We start from the raw sequence: 17,767 nt of genomic DNA on the forward strand, positions 1-17,767 counted from the left end.
TAGATGCAATCTCCCCTAACCCCTAGAAAACATCCTAGTGAGTTGAACCTCGAACTGCTAAACCTGTTGGCGGGTGGCAACTTGAAGATAAAATACATGCATACACAATGGTTTGTGAGTGTGCGTAATGGGGGTCCTTATTACTTTTCTTACTACAAAGTCATTTTGCTCTGTTGAGGGTCTGAAATGCCTTCAGCCCCCAAATTTCAGCAGTGACTTGCTTTTAGATAAGTTGCTTTCAGGGGGGGGGGGGAAGCTTGGAAGCCCCACTGCCCATGAAGAAATAATAATCACACTTGGCCTGGAGGTAAAAACAAAAACAAAAGGCAGTGTAAGTTTCTTCATCAGTGTAAATTCCTGTTTGGGCATCTGGTGCCACTGGTGCATTATATAAGCACCTGGATTTTAAAACGTCTTTCGCATGTCCTTATTAAGACTGCAGTACTGTACAGGCATCCTCCATATCTGGTATCTCCTTGGTGGTGGTGGTTGTTTTTTAAAAAACTTTTTTATTGCTCTACATAGTTATGTAAGTAGGGACGTGGGTGGTGCTGTGGTCTAAACCACATACAGTAGTCTAGGGCTTGCCAATTGGAAGGTTGGCGGTTCGAATCCCCGCGATGGGGTGAGCTCCCGTTGCTCGGTCCCTGCTCCTGCCAACCTAGCAGTTCAAAAGCACGTCAAAGAGCAAGTAGAGAAATAGGTACTGCTCTGGCGGGAAGGTAAACGGTGTTTCCGTGCACTGCTCTGGTTTGCCAGAAGCAGCTTAGTCATGCTGGCCACATGACCTGGAAGCTGTACGCTGGCTCCCTCGGCCAATAAAGCGAGATGAGCGCCGCAACCCCAGTCGTGAACGACTGGACCTAATGGTCAGGCGTCCCTTTACCTTTATAGTTATGTAATAGGGTGCATACTAACTGCAGCTGATATTTTTGCCAAATGCCACACTTCATCATTGATAGATTATAGAAATAGACACTTTCCATGAAATCAAGCATACATTTTTTGGGTGACCTCTAGGTTCTTTTGATTTGCAACCGCTTAGGTCCTGCTGTGGGCACTGCAAATGGAACTATGGTTTGCCTTAGCTTGCTGTTGGAATGAGGGCTGATAGTTTGTCGCCTTTCTCACAAGCTGTTCTTGGTTTGCAGCAGCAGCAGCAGCAGGACTGGAGGAGGAAAGCGGGCTGTGATCTCCTTTCTAGGAGGCCACACATTTGCACTAAGCCATGGTTTGGTGTTATGATCTGAGCTACTATGTTATATACTGTACAGTAGTTTAAAAGTGAAGCATTGTGTTCGCTTGCCTAGGATCTGCTTGGCTTTTTTTAAGCTTGTATTTGCTTTTCCTACAAATGCTTTGTGTATGTGTACAAAAGCTGTATTTGCTTTTCTCATCTAGCAGCCTGCTAAAATAATTTGAGCATGCTGCCATGCTCTTGGAGTAGCAAAACCTTTCATCTGAGTTGGCTTCCTTGCTATTTACATATACCGTTGATTCTTTCATCCGGCTTCTTGTTTTTTTCTAACCTTGGCTTTATTTATGTTCATTAATCATTCTTAATCCAAACTCTGTTGTTTTTTCCAATCTAATTGTACATTAAAGCACATTGTGTCACCTCAGCAATATCAAAATTGTGTTTGTTCCATTGTATGCCATTTTATTTGACCTGCTTTGCAAGCCAGTAAACTGCAAGCAGAAATGGCATAACACTCAACCTTGCTTCTTTCTGTTGGAAGTCAGTCTGTAGGACATAAGATGTGAACTTCCTTGTTTGTGTAAGTATTTTATTGCAAAGACATATTCTGATGGACTGTAACAGAATAATGCTGTTCTTTCCCATTGCAAGCTCATAGTCTGTGCTCTGACTTTCTAGAATACAGCCATGAATAATGTTCTCATTTTATGTGAAAGACTATTGTTACACACACACCAATCTCTGAGCGGTGTGAGATTCCAGGGAGTTCATATATTCTTGGGCGTTTATCCTCCGTAACTGAATTTTTGTGACAGAGTTGAAGTGAAACTCTTGTAATTCACATGTGCCTGTGGTTTTATCTTCTGTGGATCATTACCCATGCACAAAGCTGGCAGGGATGATAGGATCTGATTTTCGTTGTCATTTGTTCCAGTGGGGAAATGCACCTGCCTTTCAAGGTAGCCCATGTTTCCAGTTGTGTGCTATAATGTCCAAGAAAGACCAAGGCACTGCTGGATTCAGGGCGGTGCAGGTGGTTCTCCTGCACAGGTCACCAAGCCAAGGGGGCGCAGAAGGGAAGGCCAGAGGAAGAAAGGAATGAAAATAAATATTTGGAGGGCGGCCTTTTCTTGGCCTCACTCAGGGTGCCATCAGTGGCGGAGCTTCATGCTCCGGCACTGGGGGGGCGGAGAGCAGGCGGGGCGGGGCTGGCGCGCATCCCGAGGGTGGGGCACGCCACCCATGGGCGTGGCGCACGTCCTGGGGCGGGGCACGCCGCCTGCAGGGGCAGGGCAGCAGCCACAATGGCACCCTACTGGGATCGCGCTACCAGGGGCGGGGCGTTCCCCCCGCACTCCTCTTCCACTGCTAGTGGGTGCCATATTGCCATAGTCTTCCCCAACCAAGCGCTACATAAATGTGTATGTACCTACACCCCCAGCTCTCATTCATGTATGCCTTGGCATATGCTATCGTACGCTTGTGCCATACGCCCATAACTCTTTCCATCACCACAGATACAACTGCACTAATAACAAACTAAAAAGGGGAACTAGAAACTGCAGAGGAATATGGAATACTGGTTTAATATAATGCCTCTTTCAGAGATTGCTCTCTTATATGCACTTGTAGTTCCACTTCATCAGATTTGAATTAGCAAGTAAATGCTTCAGCTAAACGAAAATTGATTATAGGAATATGGATTTAGCAAATAGGCTTGAGATACAAAACTGTCCCTGCCTCTTTGAGAAGTACTTACAGTCTTATGCTACATTGTCCAGCCAATAACATGGGCAGCTGTTTGTGGCTTTGGGAAGATAGTTTGATCTTTCCAGACTCTTATCCAAAGTTATTATTTGCATTGAAAGTTTCCTTGTTTGTTTGCTGCTAGGAATCGGGTAAAATAGATTCATGCATTGTGTTTATGTGCTCCCCCCCCCTTTGTTTTATTCAGGTGTTTTTTTCTAGGAAAGATTCAAAGTGGACATGGTTTGCCCAGGACTCATCTGTGTGGTTTTAATATGTAGTATTTCTATCTCTTCAACTTAACTAGATCATGAAAGAAATACAGATGAGTATGAGAAAATATTAAACTACTCGTACTCCGAGGACTCACTACTTTAGCAGATGGTTGCCAATTCTACATCAGTGGTAGATTACTACATCAAAGTGTATTTCAAAAATGTTTGATAGTAGTATATTTGTGTGCTATGCTTGAAAGGTCAACCTGTCATTCTCTGCCTTTGTGGTTGATCAGAGCTCAGAATGGCAGGTTCAGAGCGCTGTAAAAGGCACATTTGTTCCGACAGCCTTTTTAAAATTTATATAACAGATGCTCTTAACTGAGGCTTTTAATTGAATCTCTGATATGGTATTGAGGTTTTTCCATTATAGAGAAGTAATGCAACTTTCATCAAAGAAAACAGTGGTGCTTGACCAGCATTTTCGGGTGGATTGATGTTGTAATTTGTGTTGTTAAAGAACATACATGGTACCAAGCTGAGCGTGACTATAATGTACACATGTGGATGGAGATAAGCAAGTAGTGATTTTTGTGCACGCTTTCAGTTGCGGTTGTAAACTTCAGGTTTTATGTGCATTATGTTTCAGGTTGCATGTGGGCTTTTCATGTTTCCTACCTAGTAGCAAATAAGCTCTTTAGAATGCACAAAGTAGAAGGGGTTTGAATAATCACAGCCTCACAAAACAACTGCTTTAGCTGAACATTCAATTATTTCCAAGATATTGACTAGGAATTGATCTGATTTAAGCAGGTGCTCCTAATACTGGGGGAAAGTGCAGATGCACTTTTAAAAATTCTATCTGGCTTAGAAATTGTGCTGTTTTGTGTTCTGCAATTCATCTAAGCACAGAAAAAGTACAGAATTTGGTACTGCGTATAACTTTTTTTAAAAAAAGTTTTTAAGCATGTGGGCTGTTTCTTTAATTTGATTATCCTTGATGGTTGTGGCTGATGGGAGGTTGTGACTGATACAGAGAGCATCACATTGACCACCCCTGACCTAGAGAATGTTCTAATTCAGGCTTCCTCAAACTCGGCCCTCCAGATGTTTTTGGCCTACAACTTCCATGATCCCTAGCTAGCAGGACCAGTGGTCAGGGATGATGGGAATTGTAATCTCAAAACATCTGGAGGGCCAAGTTTGAGGAAGCCTGTTCTAATTTCACCTGTTTATTTAGTAAACAAAGACAAACCTTTTGGAACTGCCAAGCTTTCCTAATGCTGTATTCGCAATGGACGTCCATTCATAGAATCATAGAATTCATTGTTACTGATGAACTTGTGAAACAGGAAAATTACCATGCAATTAAAAAAAAAGCACAATAATATTTTTCACAGCATTTGCAGTCCCACATCGCTGTCTAGAGAAGTGCATTTTTGGATAGCCTGCATAAAAGAAATAGAGATTCACAGGAAGATTTCCAGGGAACAGTCAGGACGCTTCTCCTTGCCAATGCCAATGCCAATCAGAAGCAGAACTAGTTTGGCAAAATAAGTACTGTATAAGAAAACTATACTTAATTTATGTACATCACAGAATTATTATCCCCCAGGCACACAAAACTTTATTTTCACCTCTCCTGATATACGGTATGTTTAAGGAAGACAGAGCATAATGTTTATGTGTGGTGTTTAACTGTAGTGGATCAGTTGTAAAGAAATATTACAGGCTCTCGGAAGAGGCTGGGTAGTTGATGCTATTATAAAGAGAAAGCAGGGAAGGAATTGGTGTACATACTTCAATAATTGGACACAGGGTGGGCTTCCAAGAAAAGTGAGTCACCTTCTCTTACTGAAAATGTGAACTGGGTGGAGCCGTTCAGATTCTGGTCCTACAGTCATTGTTCTCCTTTGTACTGTGTATTGGCAAAAGCAAGTTTTAAGAAAACTTTTTTTTTGAGGTCACTTTTTTTTGAGGTCATTTTACACATTTTATTGCGTTCAAATTTTCCATGCTGTGAGTAGAGTTCACTTACAGTATGTAGTCTGAGGAAGTGGGGGAGCCTAAAGACTGAACACTTGAGAGAGGTGCTTAGAATAGCCCTACAATATAGTCTAAAAATGAGGCTGTGAGGCAGGTTTGACTTTACAGTCCCCCATCCCTAACAAGAGCATTCCTCAGGTTGTAGCGAAGCTCAGGCTACTTAAATTGTCCACTTAAGCTTCCTCCCAGCCTAAACCTGGTGCTCAATTGCATGCAGTAGTGTTGCACTCTGTTGACTTCTGTAGAGGTATGTTGAATATTTCAAAAATCCAATTAAGTACTGTTTTCATATGAAATGAGAATGACTTGGCTACTGCTATATTTTCTTTTGTGTGTGCGTGCAAAAAGGTTTGGGTTGGTGCACAATCTACCATTGCTTGAAAGAATGCACGTTAGCTGTTTTTGAGAGGTGCTCACTTACCTTAAAGTAAGGCCCATAGAATCCAATGGGACTTCTGTTGACAGACATGCATAGGATTGCTCTAACTTAACTCTTGAGGCTAAAGAAACAGCACTGAGGTTATTATAATATAATATAATATAATATAATATAATATAATATAATATAATATAATTAATATAATATAATATAATATAAACCTCAGTGCTGTTTCTTTTCCGGACATGAGGATCTAAAGAACAAGATGGAAATTGTAAATTTCTTCATCAAGCCAACAATCTCAAAAGCTTTTTGCTATACTGATTGCTACTTTATTCATACTGATCTCTTTGATCATCATTTCAAGCTCTCTTAACCTAGCATCTTTTCTCTTTAGAATGTCTCTAGCGGATAACCCCATTGCAGCACATCAATATACTTTAGCAAACTAAACCAGTGGTATAGCTCAGAAAATTGAAAACTTTGCCTCTGTAACTTTTACACGTAGGATAATGGCTTTCGGTTGGGGAAAAATCCTCCCCGTAGTAGTTCATAGAGATCTCAGTTGTTTTTAGTTCTTAACTAAAAAGCTAGCTAGCGATCCAGCTGTTGTTAATAATTTTAGTGTTGAAGTAGGAAAATATCCTTTGAGAGGAGTGGTTCTTTTATTCATTTTTATGGAAAAACCCTTTCACTGTGATTGCTTCATTTTAAAGGACAAAAGCCCATTGCTATTTCCACAGCAGGGAGACAGATTATGATTATGGCCATAGTACAGCGTATTGGTAAGATACTCCTTTCATCCTTGTGGGAAGCAATCAAAATAAGCAATTCCAATTTCAGCAACGGCAATTGCCGTTCTGTGGATAGTTGGTTATGTAATCTGGTTGATATGCCCAAGTGAATTCCTTTAAGTTAAAACAAAAGGTTCTAATTTTCTATGCTAGGTATTCATATTTCTCTAAAATTGGTGTATACCATCAGGCAAGAGAAGATGAACTTCATGGCTTATTGGCATTGCAAACAAGATGCTGTGGTGTGTGTGTGTGTTTGTGCGCAAAAAGGGACGAGAGAGAAGGTGGAGGAGTGCATTTTTGTGCTAAAAAGAAGGGGTGGTGGTTATTTTGTTGTGGTTGCATCCTTAAGCCCAGTGTACTTCCTGGAGCAGACTTGAGGACCTATCAGCTCAAGCGGTAAAAGAGAGAAAACATAAGGGGAGGAGTTGAGACATCGTCCGTGAAATCATGTAAAGGAAGGTCCCTGTAGATGTTCTTCTGTCAGCATGAGAACCACTTACCACCATGGTAAGGCGTGCTTTAATGAACCAACCGTTTGGGCAGGGCTTGATTGCATGTGTCTAACGAGAAGCAACCACACATCTATCATTGTATCCAGAGATGTAGATGTGTGTGTCTTTTGCATTGTTAATATTACTTACCTTTAAATGCTTTCAATGGATTTTATTGATAATGTTAATATTTCTGGTAAACCATTTAGAAACTACAATCAGACTTGTTGAATGAATAAAATCTAAAGGGTACTGGATAGTAGGTACCACTCCACTGACTAAATGTACCTACCAATATGATGGATTTCATAAGTGTTAATAAAAGGGGAAAGGAGAAGGCTAAAATACATAAAAGGTGGCATACCAAGAATCTGAGAAACTTAATAGATGTCAATAATAATTGCACTACACAGAAATGATACATTTTAAGGAATGAAAAGGATAAAAAGAACAAGGGAAACATGATGTTGTTGTTGTTTAGTCGTGTCCGACTCTTTGTGACCCCATGGACAGGCACTCCTGTCTTCCACTGCCTCCCGCAGTTTGGTCAAACTCATGTTCGTAGCTTCGAGAACACTGTCCAACCATCTCGTCCTCTGTCGTCCCTTTCTCCTAGTGCCCTCAATCTTTCCCAACATCAGGGTCTTTTCCAGGACGTCTTCTTTTCTCATGAGGTGGCCAAAGTCTTGGAGCCTCAGTTTCAGGATCTGTCCTTCCAGTGAGCACTCAGGGCTGATTTCCTTCAGAATGGATAGGTTTGATCTTCTTGCAGTCCATGGGACTCTCAAGAGTTTCCTCCAGCACCATAATTCAAAAGCATCAATTCTTCGGCGATCAGCCCTCTTTATGGTCCATCTCTCACTTCCATACATCACTACTGGGAAAACCATAGTTTTAGGGAAACATAGTTTTTACATTCTTACAAGAGAAGACACAAAAAGCCTGCTCTGTTTCTCTGGGAAGTGTTTTGCCATTCTACCTCGTTTTGTGAGGCACTATTGTTAACAGGTGGTGGTCCAACAGATACCAGATAATTTGAGAATGAAATGGACAAACTAATTTTGGCAGATTAATAAACGGTTTGGTGGCATGAAATATTGGAAAAGGGAAACTAATACCAACTGTGAAGCAGATTAACTTAGACAGAGACATGACATTTTAAGTAGATTTAGTATTTCAAGTGTGCCAGAGTGGCAAGGAAACTGAAGTGCAGTTAGTGTAATGGGATTTCCCACCCTTATATTTTACTTTTCTGTTTTATTTTCCAAGGCACTGATGTCTGAAGCTTACTTTCTGTTGAGAGTTACAGTGGTACCTCTGTTTAAGTACACATTTGGTTCCGGAAGTCTGTACTTAACCTGAAGCGTACTTAACCTGAAGCGAACTTTCCCATTGAAAGTAATGGAAAGTGGATTAATCTGTTCCAGACGGGTCCGCGGAGTACTTAAACTGAAAGTACTCAAACCGAAGTGTACTTAAACCGAGGTATGACTGTACTGTACTCTGGACAGTTCATGACCTTTATGAGAGACCTGTAGTTTGCAGCTTTTCCTTTCAAAATACTTGCAAGTGGTAATCAGGAAAGGATTAGACCAGTCCTAATGTAAAAACTCAATGAAACACACATGTTGGCTCTTCATAACTGATGTGCCTGTTGTAAGGATTTACAACCCTTTTCTCCATGGGTAGTAGTGTCTTTAATTGGCAGAGATTTTCTCTTGCTGTGACCACTTCTCCATTCGTACCTTGTGGACATCCCACTTCAGGAAGAACAAGGATAATACATGGTCAGTGAACTGAATATATGGAGGTTTTCTTGAGTTTCATTAGAGTCAAAACTAATTCTTACTAACAAGAGAAAAACATTGTTTTGGTGAATACATGTGATTGCTATCTCTGCCCCCCCCATCAGAAACCTAATTTTCTGTTCCTAGAAGTGTAAGCCATTGACAATGGCACATATGGTGTTGATACATGTGTTGGAATATTGCTCAAATTACATACTTGAATGCTTAGACAGAACTCAATAAAATTTACAACAAGCAGAATACCTACTCTTGTACGTGACTATGAAGAGTGCAGTCTTAAATTACATTGGCAATACAGTATGAGCAATTTCAAATATGGAAACTTCCTAATTAACATTGATTTGTGTTTAACTCTATTTCTAATGAACTGTTAATGATAAATATTAATTAAATTAAATCAAAACAGGTATCATCTTATGCATCTTGGACTTTGATATTTGTTAAACGTTCATAATGCATATAGTACATAATGATGAAAATTGAATTCCTTAATTGACTTGTCTTTATATTTATGTAGCATACTTTAAGGAAAAGCTATTTTCTACTTCAGCAGATGGCTCTCTTAGGACCTGGCTCTTCATGATGATTAATGGTTGCCTTTCAGATACTAAGCTGCTTTCTTCAGTCAAACATCTATTTCCCTTTGTCTACACCACTCCCACATTTTTACTTTCTGCGTTCAAATAAGATTTCGGTGCTATCTGGTTAGGCACAGTGACACAATATTGGTTGAAGGTCACCACTTCAGTCATTAGGCTTGGGAAAAGGTTTGGAACCTGACGAATGAATAGAAAAACACAACTGAATGTAAGCCCAAATACTATGATTATACAGTATGGTCAGATAGAGGGATAAGATGTCTTCTAGCCGTTGATGCAGACTTACATTAAGGCTGAGCTTAAAACTAGCAATTGAGATTTGTCAGGATTAGGAGGAAGACCTGGGGAGTCTTTAGGACACTAGCAGGAAAATAGTTGTGGTTTCCTCCAGAGGGAAGCTGTTTTTTCCTCTAGCAAGTCCATAACAAACCAGATGAAAAGGAAGCTCTGTGTTTCATAATCTACTGGAGACATCCTATAAGCATGGTGCAGCTAGTTAATTTTAGACCTTGGACTTAATGGACTTAATTTTAGACCTTGGACTTAATGGTCCTGAAGTGCAAAATTAACAATTCTCTTGCCTGCCCTTTCCCTGCCATTCCATGCTTTGCAGCTGGATCAGGAACAGGAATAAATGTGCAGTTTTCCCAGTGAAGAGATGTAGAAAGTGGATCCCTCCAAGGATCAGTATTGGGACCTGTGCTTCTTAACTTGTGTGTTAATGATCTAGAGGTGAGCAGTGAGGTGGTGAAGTTTTGCTGACACAAAATAGTTCAGGGTGGTTTAGAAAAAAGGGATTGCGAAGAGCTCCAAAAGGTTTTATCCAAATTGGGTCATTGGGCAGTAAAGTGGTGAATGTGATTTAATGTATTTAAGCATAAATACAAGGCGCAAAAAAAAATACAAATTTTACATGTACAGTATCCTAATAAGGTCTGGTCAGATAGGGACTGATCAAGAACGAGACTTTGGGATTGTACTGGATAGGTCTACGAAGTGCAGAAGTTGTGAAAGAGGTGAATTTCATGGTTTCTTTCTGTAGATACGTTGAACTGCTGCTACAGTACATGCAACTTATGCAGATAGCTTAGGTTTGTCAGCATTTCCATAGAAATAGGGTATGCCTACATACAAGTATCTCTGTTTAGGGTGGTGGTGGTCAGTATCTGTTTTTCGTCAAAGTTCAGTACATTACTGAAACAGTAATGTACTGTAAAAACAAATTCTAGCAGATGTTAATACTATATCTTTTTTTCATTTAATCAAATTAGAGTTATGGCGATTTAATTTTCCATCCAGCGTGTGCCTTTTTCATAGGAGACATGTGATAGTCTACAGGAAATTAAAGTGTGCAATTCTTTTGCGTAAGATAAGTCCATGTACTGATACTCTCACCCTATCATTTGACTCTAGCAAAAGGAGGGACGCACCCATGTTTATGACTTTTTATAAAGCATTATGATGCTACTTGCTGCTGGGTGTGTGTGACAGCCTCTTTTTAAGAAGTAATATATGATGCTGACCTTGTTGCTTTTTGTGTACTGTATTTTGCAACTTGCTGCAATTGTCTAGTAGCTAGGCAGCACACATAGGACAGGGTATAATATACCAAATAAAATACCTTACTTTGCTTTCCCTATATTTTGTGTTTTTCTCTCCCTGTGAATTTCCAAGATAAATAGTGCAATCAGGTTGGAAGAGGGAGAGTTGGATGCTACAATTTTATGCATTTGGTGTTGTATTTTGATGATTGTGTTATTTTGGTTTCCATACACTTAAAGGCTCATGACCAAGTAAGAACTTGCTTTGATTTTGAGAAGTATGTTTTTCATTTGCACTGAAATCAAAGCACACAAGGGGTGGCTTCAAGACCACCATGTATTTTTAAAACCATTTGCTCTTGCCTTTTTTTGGTGCACAGAAAAGTACTTAGCTCACGTGATAGACATTTGGGGAAACTTCTAACAGCAATCTATCAAAATAATGTATAATGTTTAGGTTTTCAGAGCTGCTTTCTGTCGGAATTGGGATTTTGAACGGAAGGCAGATTTCACACTGTTTCTTGCTTTCGAGTGCTTGCTCGCAGTCATTAAAAAATAGTAATTGTGTTTCAAGTCTTTGGCTTCATGTGAAGAAAACAGCACTGAAGCACTTGGAAATTCCAGTAAGATCTGCCCTAAATACTTGTTAAATTTTAATTTGGAAGCTTCCTTCTGAATCACAAAAGGGGAAGTTCATTTAATAGGGAAATAAAGAACTTGCAGCAAGGTCACCTAGCCTAGGTGGCTTCTCCTCTCGCTTTATTTGGTTTGCTTTGCACTTTGGAACACAGCAACTTGCAATTAGCACACAGAAGAATCCTGGAAAGAACGCCTGCAATTCCAAAGTGAGCTTTCTATAGCATATGCGCTGCTTTCCTTCCTTCCTCCCCCCCCCCTTCCTCCCATTCTCTCAGTCCCTCCTCCCTTTCGTACCGCCTCTTCCATGCACCCTGTAGCCAGCAGCAAGACAGCTGTGTTTGATCATAAACCACTTACAACTCCAGGCTCCCTTGGAAAGGGGAAACTTTGGGAGTGAGCAGCTCGCTACGTCTCTGTCCTGTTCTGTCCTCCACCTCCCGATCGGATCTAACCAGCGCTCTTCCAGTGGGTTTGGATGCTGCGAGTGCCTATAGGGCTCCCAAAATATTTTCAGATGCTCTGAACTCATTTGGGAGATGCTTCTCCCCCCCACCCGCCACGATCTAACTGCGAGGGGAGAATGAAGACATAAGACGGAAGCCCAGCTCTCCCGGGCAGTTTTTAGTAGCCAGGAGAGAGATCGTTACGGCTTGTCGGCACTTCTGTCTGGCCGTGCACTCTGCAGTGTTTTAATGAGGAATTTGCAGCAACGGATTGTTTGTGAAACGGCAACCAGCTCCCCCCCCTTTTTTTTGCCTCTTTAGGAGAACCCTGTGCATTGTTATTTTTTTTTAAGGCTATCTAAATGTTGAGTGAAAATGGCTGTCTAGAGCAAAATGTGCAAGACAGGAAAAGCTCAGAGACGGAGGGGGTGTTGAATCTTCTGGAGCAGAGCTTGGAAACCTTAAAATCCATAGAAAGCAGCCAAGCCCTGGAAAGTCTAATCATGAATTCTGGAGTTGCCATGAAATATGGAAATGACTCCTCCGCAGAACTGAACGAGGTAAGCTGCTTTAAATGTCCTTGTTTTTTTTTCTTCCCTTCACGCTTCTTGGGTTTTGTTTTCCGAATAGAGTGTATCCCTTTTGGGGGGGGCGCGGGCGGCGGGCTATCCACTCTGGAAGGCAATGCAATTAAACATTAATGGGTGAATGTGCCCTTGTTCAAACTTGCAGCGCTGCCCAGGAAATGATGTGAGATTTGAATTGTAAGGATTACGTGGTAAAGGGCAAACGATTGCAACTGTACGGAGGTCCGCCTCCCCCCCCCCACCCAACTTGGCATCCTGCTGCAAGGAATCCTTTCCCCACCTCCGGAGTGCAGCGTTTTCAACACAGCATTCCTTTCTGCAGTAGGTAAAACAAGCAGAGAGAAATCCCCGTTGAAATCAAGCAGATGGCAGCTAATTTAGAATGGGAAATAAAATAAAATATTAAGGCAGCAGCTTCAGCAAGAAATCATGTGACACAGTTGATTTGTATTAAGGCACACTTGGTTGAAATGCATACAATTTTACCTGGTGGTGGAAGAAATAAGTACTGGGAAGTGTTTCTTGTTTTTTTCTTGCTGGGCCAGTATTGCATTGTTTATCTTAAGTTGTTCCAAATCTGTATTCTCTTCGTCAGATTCTGAGTGTATGCCAATATTTTATGACTAAGACTAAAATCTTGTGCACACTTATTCAGGAGTAAGTACCATTGAAGTATCCGAGACTTATTTCCAAGTCAACCGTCACAGTATGCTGAACGTCATTGTAACTCTCCAGATCGTATGACTACTAAAATGCCACGGGGCATATCACTGTCTCTCAGAAATGCTTTAAAATCTGTCACAGAGTACAGATTTTAAATGTCATATCAAAAATCATTTGCTTTTGTGCAGTTAGAAAAGGCATCAGACATAAACCTGAAATTCAAGGGCACCAAGAAAACAAATTGGCATCCTGGTGAGGCTGGACAAAGGGATAAGAAATGGGTCTGGGGGGTGGAGGAGAGGATGGCTAAGAGTCAGTGATGCTTCCGTATTTTATTTGTAAGTCTTTATTTTGTAAGAGAAATGAAAAATTGCCTTGAATGATAACTGAGAGTTCAGTGTAAAGACACTGGACACCTTTTTTTCCTAGGTGATGGGAGTCTACTTCAGAATTCTTTGCCAAAACTCTTAATTCTGCCCAGCACTGCTATTATATGGAATACAGAATTCTGGTTGGTTGAGTGCTTAGTTCTGTCTTGGTGTGATCTGAAGCCACATCCTGTTTAGACTGAATGGCTTGACACCTATTGCGAGTTAAAAAAAAACAGAATACGAACTGCATCTTGGCATCAGTATAGTAGCAGTTGTGGATAACACTCAAGCCTGACCTTCGTCATGAGTAAATGACTCAATGAATGAACTCCTAAAAACTTGCCATAATGCGGATGGGTCCAAGTTAGGTCTCTTGCACTGTAATCCTAAACACATTTGTATATTGTATCAAACTAATTTTGAAGGATCCATCATTTTTACATTACCTGAGTGCTGTGGTTTCTTTCTGTTAATCCATTACATATTACTTTGGTCCACCCGTGTACAGAAGCGGACCAACAGCATGGTTACTTTTCATTCTGTTATTCTCATTGGCATTCTTAGGATGATGGTTGTGCGGTCTGGTCTTCATAAATTGTGTCAGCCATGGTGACACTGACAGTGGCTTGTGCTGTTGCAGATGGAAACAGAATGTTATGCTTGGCAAGCAAGACAGCGATCTTTGCCTAGCTTAACAGGTAAAGGTAAAGGGACCCCTGACCATTAGGTCCAGTCGTGACCGACTCTGGGGTTGCGCGCTCATCTCACATTATTGGCCGAGGAAGCCGGCGTATAGCTTCCAGGTCATGTGGCCAGCATGACAAAGCCGCTTCTGGCAAACCAGAGCAGCACATGGAAACGCCGTTTACCTTCCCGCTGTAGCGGTTCCTATTTATCTACTTGCACTTTGAGGTGCTTTCGAACTGCTAGGTTGGCAGGAGCTGGGACCAAGCAACGGGAGCTCACCCCGCCACAGGGATTCGAACCGCCGACCTTCTGATCAGCAAGCCCTAGGCTTAGTGGTTTAACCACAGTGCCACCTGGGTCCCTTAGCTTAACAGGTAGTATCCCTTAAAATACAAAATGTGTGCATGGTTACACCGATTCATTGGCTCCTGCACATTCCAGTGCCTTAGAGTGCCCTGTAGGTTTTTTTTGGCACAGGCTGTGACCCTGCTACTGCCCCTGGCACAGATACTGCCAGCTAAGCCAGCTTTAGAAATGAATGCTGAAAACACCTGTACCAGAGTTGGGACTTAAAGCCAAGGTTGAGCTCTCCAGCAATACATTTCTGGGGCAGTAGACCAGGTGGTTGTTTGGATTTTGGCTGATTTTGAATGTGTGTGAGAGTTTTTTTACAGCAACAATATTGTATCTACTGTATATTCTGTGTTCATTGGTACTTGCTTTGCAAGTGCTTTGCTTTTTGAGTTTCATTATTGATAGGAAGACAATGCCTTTGAATCCACTGGAGAAAATGCTTAACATTTTCGTGTTCTTATCTTGCTGTACATTAAATAATACTTATTCTAACAAAAAAACCTGCAGTAGCATAAGTCTAATACTTTCATTAGGATTAGCATGTATGTGTTTAAAATCATGAGCAAGCTTTCTGATTTTTATTTAGCCACCCCAATATATTTTTTCATAGCGTTGAGTGCAGGGGTGATGCTTTCTCCCAGGAATTCAATACTGGAGACGAATGTCTAGGATTATATATGGAAGTCATGATCTGTGCTGCTTCCCACATTTTTTAGTAATTGAATATGTAGCAAATAATTCATGAACACAATGCTGGCTCCCTTGGCTCTAAACTTCGCTGATTTACGAATGCCGTACTAATGTTAAGCTTGTGTGCGTCTGTTTTTGTTTTGCTCAATGTCTTTTGTGTGGTTTATTGAAGTATGTGAGGTGCTTTATCATAATGGCTGTTGTATCTCCTTTCCTCCTGCTGCTTCTTAACCCTTCTGCTCTCTTGTCTGTCATTTTCTCTCAGTCTCCCCCTGCTCCCACTGGCCTTGCCCAATGTGCTTGCTTTCTGGTGACATTTGATTACATCTGCTTGGCCACCGGGAGACAGTAGTGTCACGGTCATTAAAGGAACTGGCTGCTGGCTGGACTTTTACTAGGATTATACAGTCCTACTGAGAGCGAGTTTCTTTTACAGTAATCCCACTATGTATACAAGTAGCCTGATTCACACATGAGATACACACAGGAGTTATTTGCTGGTTTAGCCTTTGGGGGCATACAGTCATACGTTGGATCCCAAACGCCTTGCGAGTCGAACACCGCAAACCTGGAAGTGAGTGTTCCGGTTTGCGAACGTTCTTTGGAACGCGAACATCCGACGGGGCTTCTGCGACTTCTGATTGGCTGCGGGAGCTTCCTGTAGCCAATTGGAAGGCATGCTTTTGTTTCCAAACGTTTTGGAAGTTAAATGGACTTCTGGAACAGATTCCATTTGACTTCTGAGGTACCACTGTACAACTGCCTCCTAGTATGGATGATTAGGAATGTCAATACATAGGCTCAACTAGGTTAAAATCAACAAGTAGCTGGATGTCAGTATCGCTCTAATACGTCAAAAAGATATTTGCACAGCAATAAGAGTCATCAAGCAGACACAGAAAATATGCATGGAGAAATCACAATGACCATCAGAAACGGAGTCAAACCATTGGTCTTTCTAGCTCAGTAATATCTATGCTGAGCGGCAGTAGATTTACAGGATTTCAGATAGGGCTCTCTCCAATTTCTGCCTGTGGATGGTGGCGATTGAACATGGGGCCTTCTGTATTTGAAGCAGATGTTCTGTCCTGAGTCATGAAAAGATCTCTTGGAGGGTCTGGTTGGAGGAGCTTGAGTTGGAGGCTGATGATCCTGGGGAGGGAGGGACCCAGTGAGCTGAGCTGAGATGTCAGGGCCCTATGAGACATCAGAACTGTTTGCAGCGGGGCAGGGGTGGGAATGAAGCAGGAAAGGAGTCTGATCCTAGGGAGGGACCTAATGGGTTACTGTTCAGTATACCATTCTCACCTGCAACCTTGGCTTTCAGCACCACCTGCTGACAAACCTCCACCTACCAAGGAGACATCAAATACTCACTCTGGTTCTAAGCTGGTATTGTCTCTTCCTTGATTGCCTAGGACACAGACACCAGCTGGGCAATATCTGGTTTTCAGCATTGTGATATATCACCAGCTAAACATTGTGATGTACTGATAAATTACGATGTCTGATATAAGGACGGAGCTATGTAGAGACATTGGCCGAGGCGGAGCTCCGAGGCCTTCCAGGGTGGGGGAGACAGCGAGCGCCTCCAGGGGAGATGGCGAGCGCCTCCAGGGAAGATAAGAGCTTTCCTCTAGGTAGACCCCCGGTGGCGCGGGGTGCCAGGGTGCTCAGGGGGCGCCCCAGCAAGTGGGGGAGATGCGCAGCGGCCTCGCTTTTCCCTCCGCCAGCCGCTCCGCTCTGGGGAGAGCAGGGAGGTAAGCGAGCAGAGCAGGGGCTCTAGGACCCTGTTCCGCTCTGCAGCACCAAGGTCATCCCTCACCCCGGCGCTGCGTTTCATTGGTAGAGGCAACACCACATGGCAGCAGCTCTACCAATGAAATGCAGTGCCAGGGTCATCCCTGTTGGCGGGAAGGCTTGGATGCCTTCCCACAGTCTGGGGCTCTCTCCGCTGGCTCCAGCAGGAGGGCTCCGACCGGACTGCAGGAGCGGGGCTCCCTGCTGGCTCCGCGGCAGGGGGGGGGAGCCATGAGGGGAAAGGGCTGTCTTTTCCCCTCTCTTAAAACTACGGAGTGGCCGGGATGCCGGGCCTCTCTGCAGGCCGCGCTCTCCCCTTCCCGGCCCTGCGGCGCTCGGTCGAGGCGGAGCTCCGAGGCCTTCCGGGGTGGGGGAGACAGCGAGCGCCTCCAGGGGAGACAGCGAGCGCCTCCAGGGAAGGTAAGAGCTTTCCTTTTTTTTTAATGGAGGGGAAGAGCTGGAGGTCGAGATCTATTTATTTTTTTAAGAGTGGGGGGGGAGCGCCCAAGGGATCCCTGCACCAGGGCGCTTGATGATCTTAAGACGGCCCTGTTGGCTAGCTTCACAGTTTTGCCCACATCAGGGTTTTTGCATAGCATACACACACACACATTGTGATCTGTGATATATTGCCAGGTCAAAAATTATGAAACTGATATCACAATCTGGACTTCAAACCAGTTTTGGGCGATAGATCGATATATATCTCAGCC

At 42.5% G+C, this 17,767-nt stretch overlaps 1 protein-coding gene across 2 annotated transcripts in view; it reads left to right on the forward strand.

Moving 5' to 3' along the window:
• The window catches only part of MCC (MCC regulator of Wnt signaling pathway), a 203,847-nt gene that overhangs the window by 42,988 nt on the left and 143,092 nt on the right, over positions 1-17,767 (forward strand). The window contains exon 1 of one of the 2 annotated variants that reach the window (XM_035099856.3): positions 11,797-12,462. The exons of the other annotated variant lie outside the window; for it this stretch is intronic. Coding sequence (XP_034955747.2) covers positions 12,265-12,462 — 198 coding nt within the window. The 5' untranslated portion in view covers positions 11,797-12,264. Of the gene's footprint in view, positions 1-11,796; positions 12,463-17,767 lie in introns of those variants that run through there. 2 annotated transcript variants of the gene reach the window in all.

The sequence above is a fragment of the Zootoca vivipara genome, chromosome 10 (assembly GCF_965207765.1).
Source record: "Zootoca vivipara chromosome 10, rZooViv2.hap1.1, whole genome shotgun sequence".
Classification (NCBI taxonomy): domain Eukaryota; kingdom Metazoa; phylum Chordata; class Lepidosauria; order Squamata; family Lacertidae; genus Zootoca; species Zootoca vivipara.